At 36.7% G+C, this 21,807-nt stretch overlaps 1 protein-coding gene across 1 annotated transcript in view; it reads left to right on the top strand.

Annotated features, from left to right (window-relative positions):
• FAF1 (Fas associated factor 1) overlaps positions 1-18,565 on the top strand; it is a 174,469-nt gene extending 155,904 nt beyond the window's left edge. The window contains exons 18-19 of the mRNA XM_050901028.1: positions 3,531-3,746; positions 17,278-18,565. Of these exons, the coding sequence (XP_050756985.1) occupies positions 3,531-3,746; positions 17,278-17,361 (300 nt within the window). The 3' untranslated portion in view covers positions 17,362-18,565. The remainder of the gene's footprint in view (positions 1-3,530; positions 3,747-17,277) is intronic.
• The last annotated feature ends 3,242 nt before the right edge of the window (positions 18,566-21,807 follow it).

Here is a 21,807-nt window from a genome sequence, read left to right as displayed (position 1 = left end):
GTACATTTTTAAATTTCTAAATAGTCTTCTACAGAATCTTCCTTAGAATGAACATTGTGTTTAAATGAACACTTTACGTCCCTAGGCCTATATAAGAAAATAGAAACCATGTGTTGTGAAGAGTACTGTTCCTCAAACTCTGTTATTTTGTAGATTCTCTTAATTTTGTAGATTCTGAGGGTGCCGGTGCCTGTCAGAGATGATCCTCTTTCAGGATCTAGGCTAGCTCCTGTCCTAGCTGTGTGTCTACGTAGGTATTTACATAAAGCATCATGTACATGAATTTACTTATGTTAGTGACTTCCTCTTTTTCACCTCCTGGCAAATACAAAATATGGTAAAAAGGCTGGGGTACAGCCATGTTTCTTCCCCTGAAGTCCCACCACATTTCAAAGGATAGGTAAAATAGACTAGTCATTAAAATATTTCCATCTGTTCTGTGAAGTTCTTGAAATACAAGTCCTTACAGAACTGCTGTGAAACACAGCTGATACTTGAAAAGGACTTTGAAACCCTGGAATAAAATTTTCAAAATAAAAGTGATATTCACATATACATGTCTTGACTGAAATCACAGTTGATTGGGGGTTGTTCTTTGACTTTTAGGCATATAAGATTCTGTGAGCAAGTTGCTAATTAATACAAAGCTATATCAGCATCCCTATTGAATATATATTTCCTCAGTATGTTTCCAGTATTATATCAAATATAGATAAAATATAAATATTAAAAATATGTATTCATTTATATAAAATATCAGAGTTCCAATATTTTTGGTGGACTTAATATAACTTCTTTGCTTTGGCTGTCATGGATTATGGAGATTTGAAATTTGGAATTATATTCTCATTTAATTCTCCACTTAGTTAAAGTCCTTGGAACTCCTGGAATCCTGATAAATCACAGCCTTGCTTATTCCCCCCCTACACGTGACTTAAATGTATACTTGACATTTCAGTCTTGTGTACTTTGCTGATGTATGAAAAAATTGCATTATACAACTGCAAAAAAGTTGGCTATGAACATATTTATTATTCCCCGAGATAAACCCAATAAACAAACTGTATGAGCAATGCATTTGCATATATATATTTTGACCAAGATAATTGCATTAAAAAACCTGAACCATTTAAGCATTCAAGAACCTTTTAAACAGTACTGCGTTGTAAATACTAAATTCAGTCCAAACAGTAGTATTCAATGGTTTGGGAAAGATGCAGTCCACTTCTTTCTTATCCTACAGTATCTGATGACTGACTTAGCTCCTGTTGTTAGCATAAGCCAAGAATGGAAGCTAGAACTCAACTGAAGGAGCAACGCACAAAACTGGACTGTGAGAATTGTGTCAAGAATAATTGTAAGATGGCAATTCTGTGAGGTTAATAGCAATCGAACATAAATCAGTACTGTAGCAGTAACAGACTGTTGAGCAATAAGCTCAGATTCAAGAAAGAAGTATGTTTTTCTATTTTTCAAGTAGTTTTGCATACATAGAAACAATAATTAATTCTGCTTTATTACGTCTGCTCCTGAACCTTTTCTGATACCTTGGCCTTTTGGAACTCGTTTTCTTACGCAAAGGCTGCAAGACTGGTCTGTGTTATCAAAATATACCTGGGCTTCCCTGTTTTAATGTAGAGTGCAATAATGAAAATAATAGGATCTGTTTGCTTAGTAGAACAAAAGGGATTTTAACAATAATGTTTACTAACACTCCCCATTTTCAAGTATACAGATTACTTATACTGAATTGTTCTGCAACAGTGTTTACTTACAGAAGTGGCTTTATGTTCAGTTCGTATATTTAAAATCTGACTATTGCGCTATTCACATACTGAACATCTTCTTATCAACAAACTGAAATTGCTTGTTCAGGTCCAAGAGTTATTAATGTGATCCATCACATCATTGTTTTCTGACTTGGTTTGCTGGTACAGAATATCCATTGTAAATTGCCATTTTATGTTGAAGCCTTGGAGCCTAGTTACTTTGGGGAGCGACGCACTCTTTGCACAAAGAAAAGAGCTCTAATGAGCTACTGTTGTTTATTTTTCTATAATATAATTGATTGGGTTCAGTAAATAATGTAGCATCTGTTGTTATACTGTGTGGGGAAATGTCAAAACAGAAAGATAGTAAGCAGGTGGTTGAGACTGGAGAGAGAGAAAATTAAAATAGAACCTATTTAAAATATAATCTCATAGTCGATGAGCAAAAATGAACTCAAGTTCTATGTATAAATATTTATACTGAGATATAATTTGCTCAGAGGTTCGTGTGTAAGAAGTAGACTATTTAAAAGCCTTCATAATCTTGCTTCTGCCTAGTCCTTTCTCTTTCATGTAATCATCCTCCATCCGTTTCTGTTACTAAATGACCTTGGGGAGGGTTTCAAAGGCACAAATAGCAACTGTGTATCTTGAAAGTTACTTGTAAATCTGGGTAAATCCGTGCCTGCCTGCCTCTTCAGTTTGGAAAATTGTCTTTTAGGCGTATTTTAGGGGAGGCAGTGTGATCATGCTGCTTCTTCCGTTCATCGACATTCTCATTAACTGCTGCCTTAAGTGAGGTGATACTGTAACAAGGCTGCTTTCTAAGTATGATGTAATTTTTAACAGATGCCAATGCCTGTCCCTGAGTACTGACAGCGCTCAGCACCCTCGAAAATCAAGCCCGCCTTGTTCAGCAGTCTAGTATTAGGCATCAATTTTTAAAAAACCTTCTGATCGAAGTACTAGTGTTGTAGTAACTCCTGGAGGCAGAGGACAGAGAACACAGACTTGGCTCCTGCCCTTAAAATCTTGACATCAGCAGTATGCAATTTTGGGGCTGATTTCATGCAAGTTGTTGCAGAAAATGTGCACACCTGTGCTTGGAACCATCTTCCTGCTGCAAATAATAATAATAATAATTGCTTGCTTTAAATCGTACAGCTCCCATTTTCTCCCAGTTTTCTTTGACCATCCCTACTTTTATATGTACTCTGTGTATCTAATGCACCTTCGTGATATTTTTAATTATGTCTTTTAACAGTGTTAGTTTATTTATAGTAATCTCCTGCATATATTTCTTTTTACTCTGAACTGCCACTAAGGGTCTTGTCTTTGCTGGAAATGGTCAATTACTCTGTGCAAGAGGAAGGCAATTTGATAAGTGCATTTAAAGAAATACTTTTACTGCCTTTTAATTTATACCCTTAAAGGAAGCAATTGGCCACTTGACAATTATTCTCTCATTCAAATTTTTTCCAAGGCTTTCTGCCAAATGATTAAATTACTTATCCCCATCATGCATTAACTGTAGACCTAATAATATGTGTTATAAAGAAGGATTTATTTTAATTAGTTGTCTGGTGGGCTGTTATTAAGGAATGAATAAAAATGATTTTGTCATTGAGATATAAAGCAGAGCTATGGCTCTGGAGCACTGGGGCACATCTTGAAGTTCTAGAAGAAATAAAAAGAAAAGCTTTCTGTCCTTTTCTTCTGTTGCTAGCATTGCAACCTCAATGGTTATTTTTCCTTCCTCAGGCTATCAGGCTCTCTCTGGAGCAATCTTTGCCTCCCGAACCGAAAGAGGAGAGCACCGAGTCCGTCAGTAAACTGCGTATTCGGACACCCAGCGGAGAATTCTTTGAGCGACGTTTCCTGGCCAGCAGCAAGCTGCAGGTTGTCTTTGATTTTGTAGCTTCCAAGGGATATCCTTGGGAGGAGTACAAGCTGCTGGGCACCTTTCCGAGGAGAGATGTGAGTAAATGTACCTTTCAGGAATAAATACCACTGCTTCTTACTCCTGTGTGTTAGATGACCAGTATGTTATAGCATAGAAGGTAAAAGGTATGCCTGAATACGTCGGCAGAGCGCTGCCAAGCTCTGTGGCTGTAAGCAAGCCAGGTGCTAACCTACCAATGCTATCATATGTTACATAGAAAATTCCGTTGCGAAATCTGTTTCCAGTGGCATTGTAAAAAATCCTCTGTTTCTGAAACAAACAAGTTGTGGACCATATTCAATGAAAACTGCCCGAATATGCTGAGCCAGCATCGCTCACGTCCTGTTTTGAAGGAAGCCGCGTTGATATTAGTACGCTGTTTAGGTCTGTTATGGGCTGGTACTTCTGATCTTTCTGGTTTTGCTGTTTTGATGCAATTTTATGTTATGAGCAAGGAAGGCTCAGTGTCGGATAGTGTACAGTTATGAGCTAATCAGTACATTCTAATAAATTATTCATCCACCTGTTACATAATACCAGTAAATAATCATTTATATCTCCTGCCTCGAAATTCTAATGATGTACCTGCTGTGACCAATTTTCAAAATCAATACGGCTTACTGCTTACAAAAGCCAATTAAATTCTGTTAATTTATCAACAGATATTTATGTGCTGGTTACTAAGTTTCTTTGAAAATATACCTACATGTTTTCTGCTCTGTTACAAATTAACTTCCATTTCTTATTTAGCCATTGTTACAGCAAAGGTAAAAGTCAGTGGGTCCAACTGTGCAGCAATTACCTGGGGCCCTGCAGAAAAGGCGAAGGCAACAGGCACTACAGAGATGACAGTACAGAGCCAAGCAGTGATGGGTGAAGTTTGGCAGGTTTTTGGCCATACTGCCTCAGTACTGGAAACGAGTGGGGGCAGCTCTGGATCAGCCGGGGTTTTGTTTGCTGGGGGCATCTCCAGGTGACTGGTTAAGCCATTTTTCATCAAAGGAGCTCAGTAACTTGGGTTCCTTTTCCATTTTGTTTCTCATCACTGCCCCTGGAGGAAGTGCACTAGGAATAAGGCTCTGATTGGTATGTTTGCAGTACTGTTTTGTAACAGATACCTCTTGCTTTATCATCTTATTTGTAAGTTATTTAAAGTGGCACAAGTACTCCAAAGGGGAAGAAAATAATGTCCCTAGCAAGCGTACAACCTTGAGAGTGGATGTGATTTCTGACAATTTTTGGCGTAACTCTGTGAACAGGATTGTGGCGCTTACAGTTTTTCTTCCACCTTGTCTTAGATTGAGAATCCTAATCAGTCAGACTGAAAAGCAGCATTGAAGGAATCTTGTTAATCACTAATTAACTGTACTCCTTAAGCATGTAATATCATTTCCAGTGGAACCAAAGACTAGAAGTCACCTGTGTTTCCAGAATTACTGATCGTTCTGTTTACTTGACAGAAGAAAACCAATCTTTTACAGTCTAAACAATGGGTTTGTGTATTTTAAATATTTTGCAAGTCATATCTCCCTACCTTTGACATGTCTTAGTACATATTTAATATAAAAAAACCTACAAGAATATTACTCTAACTTTTTACATTTGTTTTGTATTTTAGACTGGCTGTTTCTGTACATAATCACATCATCATCATTATTAATTTTAGTCCTCTGTAACAAACTCAAAAATTGATCAGATGACTCACATAAGAACAAATTAAAAAAGGAGTAGAAAAGAAGACCACCACTAAATTAGAATAGGCTGGTATTTTCAGTACATTTCTGAAACTGTCAGGGTGAAAACGGTGAGGCCAAGAAAGGAGAATTTAATGGCAGGACACAGAGCCGTTGGTCTGTCGCGTGGGAAGGAAAGACCCTGTCATCTTTTTTCTATGATTCCAGCCTAATAATGCCATGTATGAGGAGTCACATAAATGATTCATGCCGATTGACTCAGTGGCCGTGTATGAATCTGGTTGCCATTGTGACCATCAGAGCTACAACAGACAAAATATAGTCCCCAGGGGCTTGCTAACCACTGAGAACTATAAATGACATCTGCCATGTTCCCCAGGTTTGGAAAGTTGGAAGTGCGCAACTCCATAGACAGATTTTTTAAAAAAAGAAAAGAAAGTAGTCATTGATGAATGCCTTGGAAGTACAGTAAAAATATATATTCATTGCCTTAGGCTTCGTGGTATATAGTCTCTTAAAAATACCCCGTAAGTTGTTAAGACCCTTCTGCTACGTGATACATTCACAAACATCCATTGAAATCTGTGCAACAAGAAAAGAGCACTTGGGATGCTTGTGCTCCAGAAAACAATAGCATTTAAAATGCATGTTTGTATTTAAACTATACATAACATTTTTGAAAAAATATGTTTGAAAGTATCAGAATTACTTTGCTGGAGTTTTTGCTGCAATAAGATGAAAACGTCTTCTCAAGTTAATATTTTTTTCTTCTATCCTAATCTGTATTACAATAACATACACACCCCCAAAAGTGTTTCTGTTTTATCGAAACAAGGGGGTTATCTTCAATCAAATCAGCATTTTCTTGGGGTAAACTTGTTAGAGCATTTTTACCTGCTTTTCAAAGCTATCAGTCCTGATACCCTGATACAGTGTTGTTTGAAGTATTTTTACTACTTTGGTAAATAAAAATTCATTAGTTCTTAGTTCTATGTTCCAGTTGCTTACACAGATATCCTTAGCTAACTTAAAGTTGGTATCATAACCCTACTGTAAATACAAACTTCTACACATGAGTAAATACACAGATTAACCTTTTCCAGACACTACTTGTAGATTTTAAAGCAGCAGTGACATTCCAAAGCAGTTAAGCACATGCAGTGACTTGTTATTGGGTCTTTGTCACCGACTGTGTTGTTCTTTCTACTAGCACTGAAATTAGATATTAACCACCTCCTCTCTCAGTACCTTAACCAAGGCAGCACTGCATACCGTACTGACAAGTGCGTATCACACGCGTGAACTTGGGTCAGCAGGTAGCTTGCACCTCTAACTTTGAAAACATTTGGCAAGCACATCTTTTGGAGTGAAAAGCTGTATTGTAAGTTCTTTGCATTATTCTTAAATGCACCTGCAAAGGCTTTATGGAAGCAAATGTGTGCGCTATTTAACTGTATGTGCCGATTTTAGAATTATAGTTCCCTTTCTTCCAAGAATCGCTCTAATCTTCAAAATGCATTTAACTATAACAAAAAGAGCTTACCCTAAGCATATTAGCGTGCTCAGTCAACCTTCTCATTCAGTATTTCTTCCAAGTCCCTTTCTCTTAAAAGCCTTCCCAAACGCTAATTTTGGTAGTCCTCTCAATCAGCCAGCTGCAAGATCCACCTTCTCCCGGTACCCTGGAGACTTCCTGGATGATCAGTTCCTCACTTCCTTCTGTGGTGGAGATCTGCAGAAGGCTTCCTAAAACTCTTTAACATCTTACAGAGTGGGCATTTCACCACGGTTCAGGCAAGAAGCTGAAGTGTACCAGGTCTGGCTGAAACTATAGGAGGAATGTGCAGAACAAATTTACCCAAACTGGGCTTCAGCCACCCTGCCAGGATTAATGCTATGTTTGTGAATGTTTTATGGTATCTCTCAGAAAGGGAGGTCCTGGCATGCTTTCTCCTTTGAAAGACTGTTTTTGAAAGACTGAATTTATTAATGTCTTCTGAAAAATCAAAATTGCAACCTATAATTTCTTCTGCTCATTTCTCCTTAAGGTGGAACATTAGTTATGTATTTGAGAGTACGCCTTTTTACAGACACGATATTAGAGACTTAAGCTCTTTATTTACTGTATCTGGAAGCGCTGGTAAGCCAAGATTTCTACAGTATTTCACATATTATTTTTCTGAGCCACAGCTTAGGATCAGGTGGCAGTTAAGTCACTTAAGGTTATTTAAATGCATCTAAAATGTTGCTTAATAATTCAGAACCAGTTTGCTCTGTTTAGAGTATTAAGATTTTTTAAATCCTTTTAATTAACCAATTTCAACAGCAGTTTAAATAAACAGAAACAAAAAATCCGTCTCCCTTGAAAGCGCAGAAAATAAATTTAACTCAAATAGCATGTCAATTTAAATTAGGTATGATTAGGATTTCAGTAAATTTAGGGCCGGACAATTCTTAATATTATATGGGAGTATAGAGTAAGATATTCCTCCAAACCCAAATGTGATCATTCATTCCTGTGCTCTGGCAGGAGTAATCCTCTTTGACGCCCACAGTGGTGAAAATAATGCCACAGGACAGTAAGTTTAGCTGCAGCACACATAGTCACCTGAGCCGGTAACTATCCTCTGATGTTCTCGGAAAGGTAATGTTAGAGCATGATCCCTATATTGCTATGCCAGGTAGTTTGGCAATTTTGTTTATCACTTCTAGAAGCCATTCTTTGTAAGGATTATTCTGCGTTTCACCCAGTGCAAACTACTTCCTTCAAAAAACTCATTAGGTGGTGTTTAAACTCTTTAAATAGTTGATGAAAGAGTTCTATGTCCAGGACCATCTCTGGCTTTTAACGTTCTTTCCCCTAATCATCATCTTGATAGAAAGATGGAAGAAAGATGTTATCGTGAGAAAGATTCGTGCAGTGTCATGGTTATACCCAATAGCACTTTTAGTAACTTCACATAAATCAAGAAAGTAGCTTGAATATCTGTCTTATGGCAAAGGAGGATTTCAGATGAATGAAATATTTTTCTGATATGTTCAAAAGATTTGAGAATGTTTTTGTAAGTTCAGGGAAAATTTAACATGTGACCCATGTAATTTTCCCAGTCATTTCAGTTACTGATATTTATATTTCCTACTACATAAAATAGTACTCATCTGTTTTAATTCACATAGTTTAAAATTTTTCAGGTCAATATAGATCTGATGGTGGCATGTGTTTATCAGCTCTGATCTAGTTTACACAAGGCCACAGCCACCTACAAAGGTAGACATCCCTCCTCTTGTCATTTACAACTGTCCTTAAGTCAATACTACCTGCCCTTGTCTTTCCTCTCTTTTCAGGATATGTTGTTATTTTATTTATTCAAGCAGTTATGTTTAGTTTAGTTAAGACACTGAGAAGGTGCCTAAGCAAATTGGCCATACCAGACCAGCATATTCCCATGCCTCTTTTAGAAGCACGATTTCTGCTTGTTCTTCCTGATGACTTGTAACAGTAGAACGATTGGACTGATTAACCTTGAGTGCAAGAGGAATGGACCACATATCATTGCAGCCAGAACGCTGAAGCATTTGCAACCTCTAGGTTTTATTGCTTTTAACAAGTTCGTTGCTCACAAGGAATAGTACCACAGTCTTTCGGCCAGCACCTACAAAGGGAGTAGGTGGTATTGCCCTACTGAAGTCAGTGGTAGTACTTTAGAGAATATTAAGTAGATTTTGCTTCTTGAAATGTGATGTTTACTTTTGTGGAAATACAATTTCCATATAGGTAGTCAAAAATTCTGTGAGGATTACAGAAAGATTTTTCATAATGTTTTCTTCCAAGAAAGACAGACTTGATCCATCTTTTCAGCCCTGGTGTCTTTGCATAAGTAACTATGATATCCAAAGAGAAAGTTTAAAGCCCTTCATGTATCAAGTCACTGAAAGGAGACAGAAGGAATGTCTTCCTCATCTCGTAGATGTAAGCTTATTCTAAAAAGAAATAGAATTACATTCTATAGGTCAATATAGTTTCTGATCTCTTAAAACAACTCTATTTGACTACGGGGAATGTTTAACCAATTTGAGGAAATAGGTGTGCGTTTCAGATGAGCTATTTTACTTAAGACTCACTAAAGTAAGCAAGCATTCACCACAACACTGAATACTCAATGCGGTATGTGAACTCTCAGTTGAGTCATCCTCATTAGTTAACCCGATGACTAATGCCAACCATGTGATTAATATATTCCACCCAAGCACATCCCTCTGACCAAAAGTGTTCTTTTATTCAGCGCTGCCCCATTTTACAAAACATGTATTTCAGGGGAGGCGCGTTATTGTTCACAGGAAGATGCCTTAGTTAAGCCGCAGAGCTTTGCTGTTGCATAGGGCATTATCCAGCGTAAACTGGGCCTAAGATATTTTGTACTTTTTCCCCAGAATTCATGCTTAATGTCAATTTTGTGGGCTTTTTTCCCCTCATAGGAAGAAAATGTAATGATAAAATACCAATCAAGAGCCTTTGTAATAGTATGATAGTAAGAATGCTGCGTCTGGTTACCAGAAAATTTAATGATCTCCTGCTGTTTTGGTAATTGCATAAGTAATACATCAGGCTAAATCACCAAAGCAGTCTTAGGCATGCTTTTTATTCTCTGTACCTATCTACCAATCACAATGTTATACTGTAGATATCATTGTGGTATCTGAACATCTTAATCCTTTGAACTTGTGATAAAAATCCATTTGGATTGCTTTTCCATGCAGTTATAATTAAGTGCACATGAATCCAGTCCTGGGTCATTCTCCTGTGAGTGACTGTGCTCACATCCATTCCCCGTTGGGATGTATGCAAAGCAAAGTTCTTGCAGTTCATTTGGAGCACTAAATGTATTTAAATGTTTTCAAACTTCCAGAAGATGTGGCTGTTTGCTTCCTTTCAGCTCTTCATCAATATCCACAGTGAAAGCTATAGTATTTCTGGGGACATGATCTTCTCTGTAGCTAGCACATTTTAAAAATAATTAAATACATGAAAAATTGTTAGTTCGATATAAGCACCCTGGCAGCAGTGCCCACAAGTAACGGACTGTTTTGCTCCTTGGCACAGCAGAAAGGATGCTTAATGTACAAATGCTCTCATCTGTAAATGCCAGTACTTAAACCTTTTCTCTACTCAGCAAGAAAACTGAAAGTAAATAGTGTGAAGGAGCAGGTGATGGAGCTCTTCTGCCTGCAGGTCCTTTGTCAGGAAAAGACCCGTTCCAGGGTATTCTGTCGGCTTCTCTTTTCCCAAGAAGCCACACAAAGAATTCCTAAATAGATCAAAGATTTCAAAACAGAAAGCAGGAAGGGAGGAGAGCAGAAAATCTGAGGAGAGCTTTGCAGCACCTTCCTCTTCCCTCAAAATCTGAAGTTCTCTAGTCTCGGAGTTGGCACTGTGGAGACCAGCATCGTCTTGTTCAGTACCTGCAGATAACTCCTCTGACTGCCACTAACTTCGACTTCTTGCTCTCAGTGTATAAGGCAACTTGTGCAATACTGTAATGCCACCAATACCACATCAACAAAAGTCACATTATTGAAAGAGACTCTAATTAACTGAAATATTTTTTGTGTTTTCACTTCTCCTGCCAAAGTGAAAAAGTGTGCTTGTTATTTTGTGATTGAAAATGAGCTGTTTGAAAGGCTAGAGGAAGATGCAGCCTTTTTGTAGTGAATTTTCAGTGAGATTAATTCTTAGAAATAAATACAAAAGAGAGATTCAGTCATGCTAGTAACTGGATGTATTTCAGCCATATTTTGGGGGAGTACTGATCACTAAACAAAATTTCTGATCTCGGGCTAAAAGGAAGCACAGAGCTACCTCAGAGCTACCCAAGTGGAACTGCTGTACACAGCATGTCCTAATGTCTTTTATTGGAAGGTAGATAAACTGTAGTTATATATTTCTTGTACTACCCACTGTTAAAAAGTCATAGGATTTGGGTAAAAATCTGGTATTTTTTAAAACATCATTAACATCTGGGCTTTTATTTAGTTTTGATGCAAGAATGATTAGTGTTTGTGGGTTTTTTAAGCTTTGTTCTACAAACATGAGGTATTTTTTCCCAATTAAAAAATCAAATTTTCATGTAGAATCATGAATTCATAATGTTGAACTTTTAAAAAGCACCAGATAGTCCAGGCCTCACTATACAAATCCAGCGACACTGGGTTTGGGCTTATCCTTATTATTTACACTGCCCTGCCATTATGCTTAGTATTTTAAAAAACAGAGGAGAACACAGTTGCTATCTTAATTTATTGTCTAAAAAGTCAAGTGATGCAAGTCAGGTTTATAAGCCTTCACTGATTGGAATCTATGCAGCAAATTCTTTTCTGATATAAATTATGTTAAGTCAACAAAAATTTACACTATGTAAAGACTGGCGGTATCTCAGGTATCTGACAGCTGTACGGCTTTTCTAAGAAAGTGTGGAAACCATGCTCAAAGTAGAGGCTATAACATCACAATTTTCTGTTTTATCAACATCTGTTACTTTGCTTAGTAAATGTATTTTTAAAATATGCTTAATCTAAAATACTGTTTTGAGAAAATCTTCAGAGAAATAAGATAGTAAGAGTGTGACATATCTGGATTAGAGCTTTGTACTTAGAACGAGACTAGAAGTCTTTTACTGTGACATATTTTTCCTTATTTGTGACGGCGTTCTTCAATTCAGATGTAAATTATCTCCAAGTTTATTCAACTAAACCAGATCTAATTGCATATATTTCTGTAAAGTAACCCTGCTTTTGTTTGTTGCTCAAGTTGAGCATATTATCTGTATAACCCATAGATATTTCAATAGGTAAAAAGGCTTCACTGTATTTGTTTGTGTGTCATTCTGAAAATATAGTTTTTTAAACAGATCTGGTACTTTATCAGGTGTGCCTTTAAGTAATTTCTATTGCATTTATACTTTAGGAGGATTAGGAAAGAGAGTAAAAGAACTCTTTGTCCGTTAGATTCATTAAATGTATTCATGCGTGTGTAAGTGGTATAGAGGCTGTGCTACTCAGGAATCAGATCCTTGTCCTAGGGTGTAGAGAAAGGTGAAGGGTGTGATATTTACAGCTTGTGTAAGTGTCATAATAATTGTGTATTCGATTCTTTATTTTTAAATGACCTTCCTGGGCATTAAGCCATTTTTTTTGTTTTTTATCTTTTCCCTGCAGAGTTAGGGAGGGTAAGGAACCACACCTTTGAAATGGTAAAAGTACAGCTGTTCAGGATGTGAATGTGTAAAAGAACAGATAGGTCAGCAAAAGTGAAGACAGAAATAATACAAAACATATTCTAGAAGGAAAAAGCCTTTGCTATAAAAATGTATTAAAATGTTGTTTAAACTAGTACTAATTTTCATTATTGGGTTATTAAAAACCCAAGGAATTTATTCAGAATAAAGTGTAAGTAGCTACTACATACTTACAGGAGAAATATAAGAGTTAACATGACTATCTTTTGTTTTGTGCAGTCTTAAATCATTCAAACTTTGAAGTGCCACAGAAGTACTTTAAGCCAACTAGCTAGTGCTTAGTTGAAGTAATTACCACAGAATTCATTTAAACAAATACCTATTAAAATAATAAATGTCCTGTGCACCAACCCAACATTGGTTATATAACGAAGCTCTTTAAAAGGTGAAGTCTTAGCCCCAGTGCACCAAAGCGTAAGGTCCTGCAAAATTGTATCCATAGTTGGAAGAAAAGTATTGTTTTACCAACTTAAACATATTTCAGTGAAACCGAAATATTTCGCAGCTCAATGGCAAGATCTAACACTGACAGAAATAAGTTCCTGTTACCACCCTCTGGTCATGTTGCTAGAAAGAGTCTTCCCTGAAGAGAGGGGAGTGTTAAAGTTTGCATAGAAAGTCATTTGCCTGAAGAGGAAAACTCCCAGGGCACTATCTGCTTTGGCTTTGGGACAGCCCTGAACGCGCATGCATGTTATTCTACAGAATTCTGTGAGCTTGAATATTAGTAATTATGCTGTCACTTGAGTTATACTCTCTTCGCATCTGAACATTGTGTCCTTCCTCTGCCACCCTCCTCGCTATATAAACGTGGAACAGCTTAGAGTCTCTTTTTAAGGGGTTTTAGTTTACATTTCATTATAATATAAAGTACTTACCTTAGCAAACCCACAAAATATATTTTAAAAATACATTCACCTCATCAGCTGGTATCACCATGTGACGTGTTCATGGACTCTTAGAGTGCATGCATACAACTGGTAGAAAGTCAGTTATTGTAAGACTTGAAAATATAGAGAAACGCTATGGGTTTAGCATTTGTTTAGGTCATTAACAAATGCTGAATGCTTAACTGTGAATTTTGCAGCCTTAATCAAGAAAGTGTTGATTTCACCACATGGGTACCTATGTAATCTCATTGAGTTCAACAGGATCAAATCAGATTCAGTATATAAACACATGCTTAAATGATTTCCTGCATAATTGCTAACAACATAGAAGAAGTCTTTAAGTAATAAAGGTATAGGGGTTTCGGTCAATGTAACTTATATAATGTGCTGGGCTGTTTTGAAAAGAGTGGCATGCAATGACATCAGAGCAAAGGATTGTCAGCACTGAAGTGGACTCCAGAATTTATCCTAATGGTAATGAAACAAGGTACACAGATTTAAATATGAAGGTGTTCTGTACTTTGCATTATGAAATAACCCACGTAAATTTAAGTGAACAAAATTCATTAGAACACTACATTGGACACACCTTTGCGGCCTACAGCTCTTCCAGGGTCCTTTGATCTCTATTATACATCATTCTTTAGTTTTTAATTCTGTTTTAAAATACTGTAAGTTACAAAGCATCTTAGGTCTTACATTTCATATATTTACAGGAGAAACCATTTCTTCTTGTAGGAGGTGTGTTCACTAATAAGGGTTCTATTCTTTGTAGTAAACAACATATTTACAAACCACAAATAACAAAGTAGAAGCTGCAGAAGGGTTATGGTGTGATAATTAAGTACAATGGCGACCCATATGAACAGAAAATGCCAAGGAGCTAAAACAAAGCAACAACAGCTTTGTTTGTTGACAGATGTAGGAGCCATATTGTTAGTTAATTGGGTAATGGTGTAAACATTTGCAAACTCTCCTGTCCCTCAGTGAATTAAGCAGCACACTGAAATTATGGTGAAAAGCTGCACAGTCCTTTTGCTGCAGGTACTCCACAATGCTTTTAGCTAACCTTCTAAGTATGAAGACATTGGGGAAGGGACATTATGCGTTGTTATTATTTAAGGTACTTGAAGTTTGTAAACCTTAGAGTTTAGACTAGGATATGTATCTTGAATTACACTCCAGTGAATAATAGGTTTCCATATGGTTACAGTCTGGAAGATTGTGTTCATTGCCTAGGCTTGCTTTTCAGATTTTTTTTTTCCAAATGTAGAAGAGACTTGTTCTCTTTCCTAGCTTTCCTTGGAAAAAAAGGTTGCGGGATTTGAAAATAGAGAGGTCTAATTAGATACTGGCTTGAACTGAAAAGAAGGAAAATTGCTTCTCTCAGGTGCACAATACCTCGTATGCTGTGAATTGCAGAGACCTCTATTTACCTCGCTTTCTGTGCCTATGTGCAATAATGGACTGTAGCAGAATACCAAAACATTAAAAAATGCAACAAGATACTTAATTAGCATACTTCTGTAATCACAAACTTAAATGCACTACTTTGGGTGTTTTTTACATAACAAGTTTGCTTTCTAAGATAATAACCTTTCAATAATTTAAGCAGCATCTGTGCAGGAATGCATAATTGGACTGCAGATAATAGGAATCTAAAATTGAGTCTGGTGTTTTTAAATTATTTTTCTCTTCAGACATTTAGCAATAGCTCACCATGGTACATGAGTTTAAGAAAATATGTTCCTGCTTTGGGAATAAAAATAATGCATCTGTTTGGGGTTTTTTATTCTGTTACGTTTTTTTAATTCTGTTGCAGTCAGAGAGGTGAAATTACATTTATTTCAGTGGACTTAGGAAGTGATAAGCTTTTAATATTTGTTTAATTTTCTGTAATTATCCAATAAAACAATAGAAATACAAATATATTTTAAGTTTGCCTGATTTAGTTGGGGGGGAGGAGAAAGAGTTTTTGTTAATTGGTAAGAGGATTAGTAAGTTATGCTTTTAAGAAAAAATACATTAGCATTTCTTATTAATTCATAGTATTTGGTGTGCTTGACACTTCATGTTTTCAAAAAATAATTTTAGAAAGCAGTGGCATGATACGATCATAGATAAATTTAACTTGGGAAAAAATGTTTATCGGTATGCATTTGCATTTATACCTATAGCATAAGACTAATAATCTATTATTCACAAGCAAACTTCTGATAACTAGTGTGCTCACACAGCAAAATAAACTAAAACAGAATTACCAGGGAAAATAAGTTTAAAAATGGAAGTGAAATATTTCAGAAAATGGTAAGATTAAAAGAAATAATGTTCATCTTTCTTTATGAAGCTTTGCAGTAGTCTTCTGAAGGATGTCACAGCATTGGCATGTAAACTGAACATCTGAAGGACACTAGGACCCTTGTCGTCATTATTTTGTCTATATAAATAATTATATTATGTAATATTTACAATTAAATTTTATTTTCATAGAAGAGATTTATCCTATAGACAGCAGTCTAGCTTCTAAATAGAATCCTCAACACAAAAGTTTCTTGCTGACTATAAACTGAGAATTGCTTACGTGCCTTAAGTGAAAGTTGGTAATGGGATAGTCAGGATGTTGAGCAGCTTGCAGGGTTTGGTGCTAAGATCCAAATCCTGAAGAATTTTGGCAATAATGGTGCAGATAGTGCCTGTATCATTATTTTCTAAATTGCATGGCATTTAACTCTCTCTGGAATTTTCCTGTATGCCCACTTGCACAAGTGATTGCCTAAATACCTTTACAAATTCAATGAGGAGTCAGGATTCCAGGGAACAATCTTATAATACAAATGTACACACATAAGTGTCTACATAAATGATATATAGACACATAGTACTTACAATGCATATATACACATGCATAATAAGTATACACTTCAATAGTTGGGTTGAGATGGAGTTTCACCATATGGTGAGCTGATTTAGCATCTCACTCCCAATGAAAGGAGGAGGGCCCTGCTTCCCCCCTTCTACTTACTCCTTAGTGCTTTTGCTACTTACTTTGCACTGGATTTGGTGTTGACTGCACTTGTGCGTTCACCAGTTAAACTCACTAGCATGACAGAAAAATAACCAAAGAAATAAAAGTGGACAGTTTTCTCCCAGCCTACGTTCCCTGAGGTGGCTGATTACCATCAAAGCGAGTGAAAGTTAGGTGCTTCACCATGTGACTTGGAGCAAGAAAGGGAGTAGGAAAATAAAGGCAGAATAAGTTTCCCTTTTCAATGGAGAGATCATGTCGGGCTGGCTATGCTGCTTGCGCCGTCAGTTTGATTGAAATTTTAGGATACTTATCTGGGACTACAGTTTTATTTTTCATCTTAACTCATGTGTTCTAGTAATCCTTCCAAAAGATCTTAACTTTGACAAAACCAGATATATTTACACATTGGTTTACGGTAGAAAACCAGACCTTCTTGGAATTAATGTCATGGATTCTGTTTATTATTATTACAACATAATAATAATAATAACACACAAAATACAATATATATTTCTTAATCTGCATCCTGGGAATTCATACTCACAACTTGAGTTATCACTGACGGAGGGACTCAAAAATCTCCCCAGTGAAAATCTGCCCTGTGAAGATAAACAATTCAAAAAAGTCTACTTACACATGTCTTCTTGTTCCTATCTTTACAGGTGACCCAGCTGGATCCAAATAAATCATTACTGGAGGTAAAACTGTATCCTCAAGAAACCCTTTTCCTAGAGGCAAAAGAATAGATCAAACAAGATTGTAGGACTAATCATCCTTCGACAAGCCAGAGGCACAGCATCGAAAGGAAGACTTCTGTCAACGCCACCTTGTACTATCATCCAACTCAATTCAATGTCACAACTTTGCCTCTTGCAAGAATCCCGAAAAATTGAAAAAACATAGCTACTTAGTTTCACATACATGAGTATATGTTTCCAACCTCATTTAAATGAGCAGAGGATAAAATTCTGCTATGAACACTGAACATTATGACTCTGTTGCTCACTTATCATCCAGCTTTTGTTATAATTAATGCACTGTTAAAATGTGAGTGATTGTTAAGTAGAATTTTTACTCCTCAAATGCCCCTTTTTCACCAAGAAATCTTGGACATTTCTGCCTGTACTTTTGACACTAGAATGCTGTATATTTGATATCTCGCTGAGCCAGTGCTCTCATATATATGCATTTTATTTCTGTGTTTGAATTTCTACTTTGTCAACTAATTTAAAAAGGCAGAAAAAATTAACGGGACATTCTCAGCCATGGAAATTTAACAGTATTATAGTAGAAAGCATATAATTTTTGTTAGTACTTTCTGACTTCTTTGATAAGATGTAAGGTTTTGTTTGAAGAATATAGTTTGACATATATGCGAGATATTTATTTACTGGTTCTGCTTTGGGTCTCAGTTCTGATTCAGTTTCGGAAGTATTTTCCATTACATTGCAGTGTGTGAAACTGCTTATTGCATGATGTGAATATTTAAATAACATTAGAAACGGCCAGTACCAGAAACCTGGTATCTTGCCAACACTTCAGGAATCAGCTGATATTGAATATCAGCTGTTAAAAACCTTTCAAATACCAGATACAAAAGTTCTTTATTTCTCATTGTGAAAGAAAGGGCAGTTCTGATTTTAGCAGTTTTCCTTCATTCTGGCACTTGTTTGTATCCTGTTACTCTGCTGTTTTAAAGCACCTTGTTTGTTTCATCAAACAATGAGTATCTTAAGAGGTGGTGTAATAAGAAATCTGCCTTATTATTGCACACTTTGGACATTTTAACAATAGATTACTGATCCCGTCTCAAATTAAAGAAATCCTAGTTCTCATGTCTGAAATGTATGCACCAGCTACCTGCTATCTGATGTCGAAAAATCTGGTACTTTAAATTTCTCAGCCATAGAATGAGCATACTGAGTCTAAGACCATAGCGTACACTTGATGCCAAACCTGCATCAAAACTGGTTTGGTTAATTTCTTTTTTTTTTTTTTTTTTTTTTTTTTTCTTTTTTAATCTCTGGGCTTACAGGATAGTGCACAATAGCACTACAGAATCGTCATCTGCTAATCAAACTTTTTTTTTTTTTTTTAAAGCCTGGCACATTGTTTTCCACATATGTTTATATGTAATTCATCGTGTTTATCTTAGCAAAATGGGCTCTGATTTGAAAGTTTCATACTAAGCAAAAACCAATTGCACACATCTTTTAGTCTTTCTTTTTTCTTTGGAAGGATGGTGATATAAAATTAAATGTATGCCTATTATTAGGGTGTTAGTCAAGCTGATATATTGTTACTTTTACCAAAAATGCAAATTTCTGAGTGGGGAAAGCCTTATTCTACCTTTTGTAGTTCTGTAATTAGTGAGTGCTACATCAGACACTTCTAGAAGTCAAGTATCTACGACAAACAAAAGGTTTGGAAGTGTAAGCAAATTCTAATCATTTGCAGTTCACAAATAAAAGAATTCATAGCCAAAAGAAAGATAAATGTATGTGTAAAGGAAAGCTGAATGCAGACACTTCATTCTGAACTTTTGTTTTCTTACAAAAAAAAAAATCCACTATGTTTATTAAATACGAAATTAACATAGGCTGCAAATTGGGGTGATGCTGTTTCTACAAACAATCACAGTAACACATACAGCAGGATTTTAAAGTGATGCATATCTTTTTTTCAGATTAGCTCTTCCTTCTAAGCTGGCTATTGAGGAAAGGAATTGCTGAAATACTGCTACACAAAGCAAAGCGACCTTTCAGCTAACTTGTTTATATTAATCTGTTCTGTTTAACTTTTGTTTGATCTCATCAGGCTGTTTTCTCTCACTCAACTTTATTTCTGTATTTTGACTATATATTCTTTACTTTGATACTAGTTTCATAAAGTTATTAAATGTGGCTTGAATATTTGTTGAACTTGTTGAAGTCAGTGCTCCCAGGGTTTGTTTGGCCTTTTTTTTTTCTAAACTCTTTTATTATTTTTTCCCTCATTTTATTCCTATTGCAAAATACACTGTCATTATCAAAATGTTCTAGTGATAATTAACTGGAAGTGTTCAAAGTGGTGGCATTACTGCCCTCTGATATAAAGATATCAAGATCAGTATACAGGGATCATTCTGCCACAACGTAAACAAGTGTATCACTCTCTAAATAAAACATCTATGATTTTGGTCCTTAAATACTTTGGGCCTGATTTCAAGAAGCAACCATCTAGAGTCACCTTTCCAAATTACACCCTCAATGCAAACCAATCCCTGTGTAGAAACATTAATATTCTATGCCATCATTTTCTGCTCTCCTAAATCACGGTATTCACTTCATATGCTCTGCTGGCATGGTTAATCCTCTAGTCAGTCTACAGACTAATTTTGTAATTCAGTATTACCCTAAAACTGTAACACTGTTGCTACAGAGCATATCCCTGATTCTACCTTTTTATCTTCAGGTTCTTCACATTAATGGATTATCATTAACGTGACGAATGCATTAGTTTTAAGTCTTAAGGAATTACTGTTAATGAATGGAATCCTGTACGATGTGTCAGCTTTCATTATTGGCCTTCAGAGCATTACGGTGAAGGTGGGGCGCTCTCTGGCTTTTGAAGAAACTTCCTGCCTATTGACATTGGTGTTTGAAATCATTACTAGAGAATATGCAGACCACAAGTGTTTGCTCTGTATTCTCTGCATATGCACTCTTAAATTTAGTGGGAGTGCTGAGGGTGTTTCTAATGGAGCTATGTTGGGGGTTTTGTTTATTCTTTTTAATGTAGCAGAAAAGGACTTTGGCTTTCGTAAACTGTACCTACTCAGTGACATTAGAAACTTAAAATAAATTTTCAATTACAGTAATATTTCTACTAAAAAGTTATATGATTTCACTCTTCCATATGTGGGGAAAAACAAAATTGCCATGACCCAGAAGACTGAAGCCCTTCATTATCCAAGCCTCATGTTCAGACTCCCTAAACACTGCACAGGAAGATTTAGGTGCCTTAAAAAGGGGTCCACAACATGCGTAGGTCTCCAAACAAAGCAAAGCAAAATACCCACACGTGAAGAGTCACTACCAGGCAGAACCAGAAACTGCTTAGAGCAGTCAGTAGGAAATGCTGAAGATGGCGATGTCTCATGTATGCCATTCCTCACTGGAGCTAAGGCTTCCTACTCTCTGCTGGCCCAGGGCGCCTCCCTCCACTCAGGGTGCACAGCACTGAGACCGTACATCAAGGTAAGCACCCAGTCCTTTCTTCCAACATTTGACAAAGCACTGGATACATTTTTATTTCGAAACAGTGATGGTGGCTGCCTCCTGAGTCTCCCCTGCAGTTTTCACTGAATTTTACTTTACACTGAAGTTTTCCCATGTTGTGAGTCATATGGGCCTGAGGAGGAACAAGTCCCTATGTCAGACATTTCAGAAGACTACTTCAACACCACCATAGTACAGGCTACTTTTAATGTGTGTGCTCTCTCTGCTGTCAAAGCTGTTTGACTGCCAAAATGCAGAATTCTTTAAGCTCATTGAGAGAGAAGGTGCAAGCAAGCAGGAGCGTCAGTCTTCAGGCTAGCAGATGGGTGCTTGCCTGGGATGAGCTATCCAGCCCTTTCCAGGGACTGTTCATTGCACTCATTGGTCTTTTCAGACAAATGACCTAGGGGGAGAGACTGAATGTTGATTCTGCACTCTAGTTAAATTTTCTTACTCTACTTGTATAAAAGAGAAGGCAACAGCAGTAGCCTTAATTATATTTTTTTCTGGACAGGTCATGAAAGAAAGCAGAAATTACTATATATTGTACACAGTGTGACCCATTGTTCACTGCCTGAAACCATTTCCTCACAGATGACAGAGACGGAGGAATACCAAATTTAGCACTAAATGTGTCAGGATCCAGGCAGTTTTATACTCAATCTGGTATAGATCTGCACTGCTGCCAGAAGAGCCACCTCTGCCCCCATCTTGCACTGGGATGAGGCAAACTAATCTAGTTAAAAACTAACCATTTTTTTCCTGGAGTAGTTTTCAGACTGATCCAGCTTGCTGAGTGGCTGTATATACACCAGCACCGACAAAAAGCAGGAGAAGGTGGAGCGTGCAGGGGTTAAGCAACTGAAGATGAGAGGGAGAGGAAGGCAGGGCTGCTCCCTCTGACAGCAGTGCTGATTTATGTGGGATTATATT

The sequence above is a fragment of the Gymnogyps californianus genome, chromosome 8 (genome assembly GCF_018139145.2).
Source record: "Gymnogyps californianus isolate 813 chromosome 8, ASM1813914v2, whole genome shotgun sequence".
Classification (NCBI taxonomy): Eukaryota; Metazoa; Chordata; class Aves; order Accipitriformes; family Cathartidae; genus Gymnogyps; species Gymnogyps californianus.
The sequence above is the reverse complement of the archived record's forward strand: the minus strand, read 5'-3'. Positions and strand labels throughout refer to the sequence as shown.